The 9,324-nt window shown below is 49.1% G+C and overlaps 1 protein-coding gene across 1 annotated transcript in view; it reads right to left on the bottom strand.

The window, feature by feature from the left end:
• The window catches only part of col27a1a (collagen, type XXVII, alpha 1a), a 96,553-nt gene extending 88,417 nt beyond the window's left edge, over nucleotides 1-8,136 (bottom strand). Inside the window, exons 1-3 of the mRNA XM_035521251.1 lie at nucleotides 7,743-8,136; nucleotides 3,687-3,757; nucleotides 1-1,316 (exon numbers count right to left, since the gene is read on the bottom strand). The exon at nucleotides 1-1,316 is cut by the window's left edge and continues 387 nt beyond it. Coding sequence (XP_035377144.1) covers nucleotides 1-1,316; nucleotides 3,687-3,757; nucleotides 7,743-7,795 — 1,440 coding nt within the window. The 5' untranslated portion in view covers nucleotides 7,796-8,136. The remainder of the gene's footprint in view (nucleotides 1,317-3,686; nucleotides 3,758-7,742) is intronic.
• Between the last annotated feature and the right edge of the window lie 1,188 nt (nucleotides 8,137-9,324).

Raw genomic sequence — 9,324 nt, 5'->3', positions numbered from 1 at the left:
AGTAACGGTTGGTCTCTTGGAGACACCCGCAGCCTGGTTGGATAAAGATCTGTCCATCTGTCTCTTGGTAGAGCCAAGCGTAGGGGGCGCTGTGGGCTGGGATGTTTTCACTGGGGGTTTTTTGCTGGCACTTTCCACGGTGGGCTTAGGAAGAGAGCCTTTCTGAAGAGTAGGCTTGCCTTCTGGGGGGCTTGCGATTGCAGGCTTAGAGGGCTTCGCTGGTGCCAGCCTGGAGTCCGCGGACTTTGAGCTTGTGGGTTTCGATGCAGGGAGGGGCTTCTTGCTGGGGGCTTTCGATGCAGCGTGCTTCAGCCGCAGGTGTTTGGCAGGGAGCGCTTTGGCTTGAGCTTTTGTTGTGGTGGTTCCGACCCTCGCTGGTTCGGACGCGGCGAGGGTCGAGCCCATGGGCATTGAGGCGGGAGGACTGAGGCGCTTTTGAGGCAATGTTTCAGGGGCCCTGAGTCTGGGCGTGGGCGTGGCCATGTTCAAGCGTCCTTGAGACGGTGGTGGTTTGACCAGGGTGGGTGGAGGTGTGGGCCGAGGGCTCCTGGGTGGAGACCCTGAAGGCGCGTTGTTCGCTCCAATCAGGGCCGTCCGTGGGACAGCGGTGGGCTTGAACTCAAGGGTCCGTTTAGGTGTTGGTGTTTGGATCAAGGTGGGCGGGGCATGCCGATGTGGGAGCGGCAGCAGAGCGGGGGGCGGGGCCGGCCTGTAGGTGTCGCTCTCACGGCATTGGCTGCGGATGGCGCTGCAGTAGTTTGCTTGCGCCTGCGCCGGTGGTACCACGTCCAGCTGGCACACGGCGCCCTCAAAGGGGTCGATGCCTGGTAACAGGGCACTCCTGCCGCCCAGCCGGAATGTTCCGCGCGGGTCCAGGCGGGCCGGCGGCAGGTGAGGGAGCTCCCGGGTCACACCCACTTCGTCAGGGCGGCAGGCAGGGAGAAGGGTCACGGAGCGGCCACTAAGGACAAGGGCCAGGTGGTGCCAGCGGCCGTCGTGGAGGTCACGCGGGAAGCTGACGGAATTCCGCGGCCCGGCATGGAGCGTCAGCGTTCCCGGGGAGATCTGCAGGCCGAGCTGTAACTGGGAGCCGGAGAAGACTGAAAAGAGGAAAGCGGAGTTGACGCGATGCGATCGCACGCTCAGGAGGAGGGTGGAGTTCCAGGCGAGGAGGGGCGGGGGCAGGGTGCGCGTCGCCGCGGTGACGCGGGCACGGGGCGTGAGGATGACTCCAGAGCGGAGGGTGATGATACCAACAGGGACGGCTCGGGAACCCTGCTCAACACGCAGAGCCAGCCGCTGCAACACATCCACATCTACAACACACACAGTAACACACGGTAACACGCCTGTAACACACGGTTACACGCGGTAAAACACACGCTCTCAAATGCTCCTCGACACATATTTATACACACGCAAATGCATACTGATACGTACATATTATCACCCCCACACATTAAAATACACACTAACACATGATGGGCCAGATTCATAAAAGTTGACGATAACCTCGCCACACTGCGTAAAACGCTCGACATGGTATTTAACCGCAGTTCCACATGTTAGCGTAGCAAGAATTAGCACATCGGTGTCAACTTACTGTAGTAGGTTCACCTGGTAGGTTTATGGTGAAAGTTCATCAACACGTGTAAATGAGGCCATTCATATTAAAGACCCACGCTAAGAGACATGTGACTAAGAGTCCCAGGGCCAGTAGTACACTGAATTTTTCCAGATGAATAATTATATGGTGCATTTAATTGTAAATGGTTGGGCTAGAGCTGATGACCTCAGTTCTCCTTCTACATCGCATCAGAGTGGCAAAATTGTACCTCTATTCAGTTTATATATGTTTAGAGTTTCTATAGTTTCTATATATGATTAGATTTTCTAAGTTTGCTTTTCTTAAGGGATAAGCACGTAGCATTCTGAGATCCTGCATGAGCGATCACTTCAAATAGAAGAAAAATGTGCTTTTTAAATTTGTCGATTACCTACATGGGTGCAGAATGTTGCTGACGACTTGCATGCATGACCAAACAATGTTGGAGCAAAGATCATCCAGGCCACATGGGGACGTTTACCGTTGGACAAAGTTCGGGTGGGTTCGGGTGAGGGTTTTTTGGGGTTTTTTTCAGTGTTCCGTTATGAATCGGTAATGTCATATGCAAATGAGGACAAAATACAGCAGCACCATATGTCACTCAAAACAGTGAAATAATCCACATTTATGATGGAGAGAACGTGCTATTCGCTGTTGACATCTCTGTAAATCTGGCAATATGTTTTATGAATCGGGCCCATTAACACACACACACACACACACACACATATAGATTAACCAACATTAGCATACACACCCAGATTTGCATGCACGCACATGCAGAATTACGCACACATGCTTCCACATACAAACTAGTAAGCTTTATATGTTTACACACACACAAACTAGTAAGCTTTATACATGTTCACACACACAATTACACCTGGAAGAGAATATCATGTAAGAGAAAAAAGCTCTTATTTTGGTCTTGTGTTTGTTAGAGGCAGTTGCTGGGGTCAGGGGTTAAGAACCTACAGCGCTGCTGGTACCGTCCAGCCATTGGCCGGGTTCAGAGCCGCACCATCCAATGGTGCTATTCCAACTATTCCAACACGCAGACAGAGAACTGCACTATGATTAATACCTATTATTAAATGAACTAGACACTGCTAGCTAGTATTATAGAACAATACATGGACACATTGTAACAAAGAGTTATGTTATGTAATTAACGACTAGAAATTTCAACCACATGGCAGCGTCTTGTGAATAGAGCACCACTGCTAGTGCAACTCCTGACTGCGAGATTTTCTCTGTTCTCCTTTTCTCTCTCTCTCTGTCTCCCTATATATATTTCCCTGTTCTCATTCTGTGTGTGTTCTCCTTCTGTCTCTTGCTTTCTTTAAGTGTTTCTTTTGTTGTAGGTTCTGATAGAATTACCTCATCCTCATAGAAATGCATGTAAAAGCAGGTCTACGTGTGTGTGCGTGCGCGTGCGCGCGTGTGTGTGTGTGTGTGTGTGTGTGTGTGTGTGTATTTTCTGTTGGGAGAACATGATTTATGACAGACAAAAAGCTAAGTGACAGCATCAGTAGTAAGCACTTCTGAGTGTGTGTGTGTGTGTGTGTGTGTGTGTGTGTGTGTGTTTGCATTCAGTGCTGGGAAGTGGATCTAATGTATTTCTGTTTCCAGAATACATCAGCAACCACAGGGTAATAAACACACACACCCACACCCACACACACACACAGAGGAAACATATATATACTCCTCAGTTTCACACTTACACAACAGGGTGGAAAGAGTGAAGTAATTAAAGTGAGATCTTGGGAACATTGGGGGAAAATGCGGAAAAGGTGTGTGTGTGTGTGTGTGTGTGTGTGTGTGTGTGTGTGTGTGTGTGTGTGGGTGTGTGTGAGGGAGAGAGAAAGAATGTGTGTGGACTTTAAGTCAGCAAATTTAATGTAAGAATCAGAACAGCTGCAGCAGAAGTACATCAACTTTTAATAATCAGCTATGATTCAGTGGCTTTTAAAGACTTAAGTCATGACCATTTATATCATTTACGTTCATACAAGAACAAACATGCACACACACACACACACACACACACACACACACACACACACACATGACTTACCTTCAGACAGCGTTTGTGTGAGCCCTAAAGAACAAGCACAGCACAGAAGAGTACACAGAAGTAGAGCCCTCCTACAAAGAAAGAGAGGTAGAGTGGGTAAGAGAGAGAGGTAGAGTGGGGAGGAGAGAGAGAGGTAGAGTGGGGAGGAGAGAGAGAGGTAGAGTGGGGAAGAGAGAGAGAGAAAGGGAGATAAGAGGGTAGAGGAGGGATGGGAGTGGAACAGAGACAGTGGGACACAGAAAAAAGTTGTTATTCATACGCAATATTTCCACTCCTCACCCTTCAGTTATTTTCACCTTTTTATTTGAAGAACTTATTTTCATACAAACTCCGACGCCCCATTTTAGCGTCATAATAGCGTTACTCGAGAGTCCTGCCAGGGTCCACCGAGCAGGGAGACTACGCTGTCCTGCCGGTGTCCTGCTCTGCCTCGTCCCGGACGCGTGACCGGATGTGCACCTGACTTTGAATCGCGTTGGCCTGAGATTTCTTTCCTACACTAAGACAGGAGCGAAGGCACACGAAAAAAATGCAACGTCAGGGACGAAGAGCGGTCAGCAGAACACGTCGCTCTGTCGGAAAAGGTGTCGCTCTGTTCAAGAGCATGTTGACACAACAGCTAGTCCTGAAGTGGATTTACTCCATATCCCATATATGTGAGTGAGTGTGTGTGTGTGTATATGTGTGTGTGTGTGTGTGTGTGTGTGTGTGTGTGTGTGTGTGTGTGTGTGTGTGTGTGTGTGTGTGTGTGTGTGTAAAACTGCATGCGACTGATCTTCCTCTGGAGCTGCAGTGAGTATAATAAAGTGTAATGTGTAAGACATTTAAATACTTGCGTTTCTGCTATTCTGTAATAAATATAGAAATCTTGTTTGCTGTAATTGAACCTAAACAGTGTGAGTTTCTCAGGACTATCAAGTGCCAATTTCAGCACTGCACGCCTGAACCCAGTTGACTTTTGACCTTTGTGGCCTGTGATGTACTAGGCAGATGTAATTAGAAATGGTCAGCAGTGAGAGTGGGGTGAAAGGGTGCTTGACAGGTCAGGGATAGCCACCCTTCCTCATAAGGTGTAAGAGGGTCTCTGTGTGTGGCATTTTTCTGACATCTGCTTTATCCATCAGCTATAACCAGTAAGAACATGCTTACACACTCTCACACATGCACGTACACACACACACGCGCGCGCGCTTCTGATACTCCCAGACTCCCTGAGGAGGAACATACCTGTAGCAGGAAGTAAGGCGTCTGACCGCAAAACTCCTCAACCAATCAGAACATTGGAGACAGCAAGCGCTTTGACTTCACACTTACTAACCAACCATAAACAGATGACTGAGAGGCCGAGGAGTGTGTGTGTGTGTGTGTGTGTGTGTGTGTGTGTGTGTGTGTGTGTGTGTTTGTATGTGTAGGCACTCCTATGAACTGGAATAATGCTGAATATACAGCTCTTGAACCCAGTAAACAGTCTATGACAGTTGAAGCATGAAGAAATTTCTGTGTGTGTGCGTGCGTGCGTGTGTGCGTGCATGCATGCGTGCGTGTGTGTGCGCGCGCGCATTTGCCCGGCAGATGGCACTGATGCACAATCTCAGCATTGACCCACAAGAGAGATGCATCTAAACAATCAAAATACACACACACACACACACACACACACACACACAGACACACAACCACTTACACATACACACACTACAACGCAAACATCCAATACAATATGCACTCATAAACAGACCATTAGGAAAATTATGTAAGGCATGTAACACCATAACTTCTTTAATTAATAGTTATGTCCTTTACAAAGTCCAACTCATGTTTTGTTATTGCCTAGATGACTTTACCTTAGGCAAGGCAAGCTTATTTATATAGCACCTCAGAAGGGCTAAAGCTTTATGGTTTACCCCATGTAGACAGTGTGTGTGTGTGTGTGTGTGTGTGTGTGTGTGTGTGTGTGTGTGTGTGTGTGTGTGTGTGACAGACAGAGAGAGAGAGAGAGAGAGAGAGAGAGAGAGATAGAGAGAGAGAGAGAGAGAGAGAGAGAGAGAGAGAGAGAGAGAGAGAGAGAGAGCACAGAAACTTCCATGTTCTCTCTCAACAACATCCGACAGCTGAACTATGGAAAATTTCCACTTCTGGGAGGAAGTGTGGGTGAGTGAAAGGAGAGAGAGAGAGAGAGAGAGAGAGAGAGAGAGAGAGAGAGAGAGAGAGAGAGAGAGAGAGAGAGAGAGAGAGAGAGAGAGAGACCGCTAAAGTAATTCCACACAATGACTGTGTTGGATTGGAGCTGGAAAGAAAAAACCTAAGTTACCTGCACAAATGACACCCTTCTGAACTACACACGTACTGTGTTTAAAGGTGTCCAGGTGTGCGCGCATTTAGGCGTGACGGCGATTACACGCCCGAGGCGTTTCTTCCATCATATTGCCCGTGATTTAGAAAAGATTCAGTCTGCTCACGCTGCATCGCGACCCCTAGCGGACACTATCGGCCACGGAAGAATCTGGTTACTGTCCGCTAATAATTTAAAACTTTGAAAATTCTAACCCAGAAACGGAAAGTGAGACCTGCCTTTATCCTACTATTTAACTATTTTAACAAATATTTGGATAATCTTTGTCATTTTGTGACATCAATCGCACAAGACAGGTTGCGTATTCAGCAAAATAATTATTCAGTTTCACTTTCCTAATGTTTACTGAAACAGTTGCTCTCATTTAATACCGCCGGAAAACTAGTATGAATACAGAGGCAAATAAGTGCAGCCTATGGCCGCCTGTCATGGAACATGTAAATCCTTGAAATCCTACGGCGCTTAAGACAGCGTCTGAGCGACAGAAACCCCCGAAGCGTCGTCACTCCTTGCGGGTTCGGGGTTTTAATCATTCCAGTCTTGTTTGTTCGTTTCATTCTCGCGTTCATTCAAACGTTCATTCATTCTGCCATCAATACTTAAAAGACTTACTTGCGTGGGTTAGTTACTCATCTATCTATCTATCTATCTATCTATCTATCTATCTATCTATCTATCTATCTATCTATCTATCTATCTATCTATCTATCGATCGATTTTTGTTTAATTATGTAATTGACAGACGCTAACGAAGTTCGCGTTAACGTTTACTCACTTCTGAGAAACGCAGCCCGCTCGTTATAGTCAGACAGACCCTGCACGGTCTTTACGGGACGCGATATAAACCAAAGACAGGACAAGCTCCGTGGGGGGGTTGCGCCATTCATCCGTGTTTCGACAGTCTGCTGCACGCAAAGTGCACGGAGAGCGGATGCCCTGTTTACTTAACAGCACACTGCGAAGCTCGGAGCACACACCCACACCCACGCGCACGCACGCACACACACACACACACACACACACACACACACACACACACACACACACACACACACACACACACACACACACGCAAACAGACACACACACGCACACGCAAACACACGCACGCAAGCACACAAACACACACTGAGAGATACAGAAAGTCTAGTAATTCTGTTAGCTCGCGGGAGGAATTCCATGTTTCCAGGGGCGCAGCGGCCAGGGCAGAATGAATAAACGTTTCTGTTCCAATATGTGGCATCCGGTCAGAATTTGATATTAACCAGTAAGAAGCCTGGAAAAAAGCTGCGTCTTTATGTGGTAAGCTTTCTCCAGTGAGCGCAATGACTTCATCCGTACTGTATCTCATAAACGCGAGCTGGCTCGGTGAACCCGGTAAGAACCCAGAGCATTATATCCGCGTGCTCTAACGGGCACACCTGGACCCTTTCGCACGAGAGCTGTTCCAGCCCCGGATCCTCGCCAAAGCTACACGAGCTCCGCTCAGCGCACCACTAACAACACCCCATTCATACTGCGCGCAAGACGTTACGCGCGCGCGCACACGCAAACTCAGCGCACTCCGCGTAAAATACCGCTCAGTAGACACTCTCCTCTCAACGGAGGTTAGACTACCGAAGGATGACCCAAGGATGTATATCTCATTTCACCCGTGTTCCGGTAAAGCATCCTCCGGCGAGTCGAAGTGCACGAGCACTTACTTTGCTCGGGGGTGAGAGGTTCCGCGGACTCTCCTTCGGGTCGCTAAATTCATTTGTATTCATTTGTCCCGGCAGTCAAAAATCCTGATCCGTTAAGTCTCTGCGTGACTGCGTCGCTGCCCGAAAGCGCCAGCCGTTGTCTCATGCATCGGACGAAGTTGTAGGAATTATCCCGGGGCACGCGCTACCGGTCTGCCCCGCGAGACCACCATAAATCCCTGCGTGGAGCGGTCTCGAGCGACGGGGATGTTCCGCGAACGATTCTCTCCAGTCCCGCAGAGGTAGCGTAGGCATTTATGCCGGGGTTGGCGAGGCTGGGCTACTGAAGGTTTGGTTCCAGATGAGGTTTACGAGCCAGGAGTGGAGCGTTCATCTTTTTTTTGCCTTTTTTAAATAGCCGTGCACAGAGGAGCCCTTGCGGTGGGTGTCGGGTTACACACAGCGCCAGCCAGCCGCTACACGCCGCCTCTTGTGGGAGGGCACACCGGCCCCGCGGCACCTAAACCTCAGCCTGGTTTCACTACGACGCCCGGTCTGCTACCGGGGCGCCTCCGCGGAGCACGGACGCGCGACGCCGCGGTGTGCGTGAATCAAAAGACAATCACGCGCAAACGACCGGGAGTACGCCGCCCACCCGCGCGACCTTTTACAACAGAAAAGAATCGGGGCTTGTTTCGTTCAGCTGCATATTCAGACTGTTAAGGGGCGGACAAAACAAGGGGTACAAAGCGTCTTAAACGGCTCGGTGCAAAGCAGTCTTTCATTACTTCACGTGCGCTGGAGCGCAATTTTCCACGGTAGGTTAGAGGTACGAATTTAGCGTTCACGGTGCAACGCATGGATTGATATCTTAATATGAACTACACGCCCATATCCGACCAAAGCAGACCCCACCTTCTTAATCGGCATTAGAGTATTTAATACACGGCTTATACGGAAGGTTTTTTTTCTCCATGAAGGAGTTGCAGCATACAGTGTTTGTAGAACACGTGCGAGAGCGCGCACACACACATGCGCTCCCGACTGGGTCCAGTGTCATGTGAGTTTGATTGGGTTTAACTAATATGGACCGTCGCCAAATTACAAGCAATGCCCCTGCGCACCAGAAGCGGAGGCTCGTGAGAGAAGCAGTGAGGCATGAGAATACTGTAAAATGATAAAGAAAATAAGAGAGAGAGAGAGAGAGACATATGCAAAGTTCTGCGAAGAGACGAAGAGAGCGATACCCCCGCGCGCCGCCCCAGCGAAGCACTGCGAGCAGGAAATCTCTGACGCACGAGGACTGGAAGGGCTCTCGAAACGCACGAGGGTGCTGTGAAGTGGCTTGGCTCGTGTTCCTGTGGGGCACGCGGCTCTGGGAGGGGAATCGGGGTGCTCCCCTGCCCTGCTGTTCGCTGAGCTGGAGGCAGTGCCCGACCTCAGCACCGCATCAAACAGCCAAACCCACAGACCTCTGCATAAGAAACTGCAGCCATGCTCTAAATCTTTACCGGTAATGCAACCGGGATCCTTTACATGGATAAGTGCTTATTAATTCGGCTAATAAGTACACTCGACTGCCCCTATTGGTAAAATGTTGTAA

Source organism: Electrophorus electricus, chromosome 22 (assembly GCF_013358815.1).
Source record: "Electrophorus electricus isolate fEleEle1 chromosome 22, fEleEle1.pri, whole genome shotgun sequence".
NCBI classification, from domain to species: domain Eukaryota; kingdom Metazoa; phylum Chordata; class Actinopteri; order Gymnotiformes; family Gymnotidae; genus Electrophorus; species Electrophorus electricus.
This window is presented reverse-complemented; position numbering and strand designations above follow the sequence as displayed.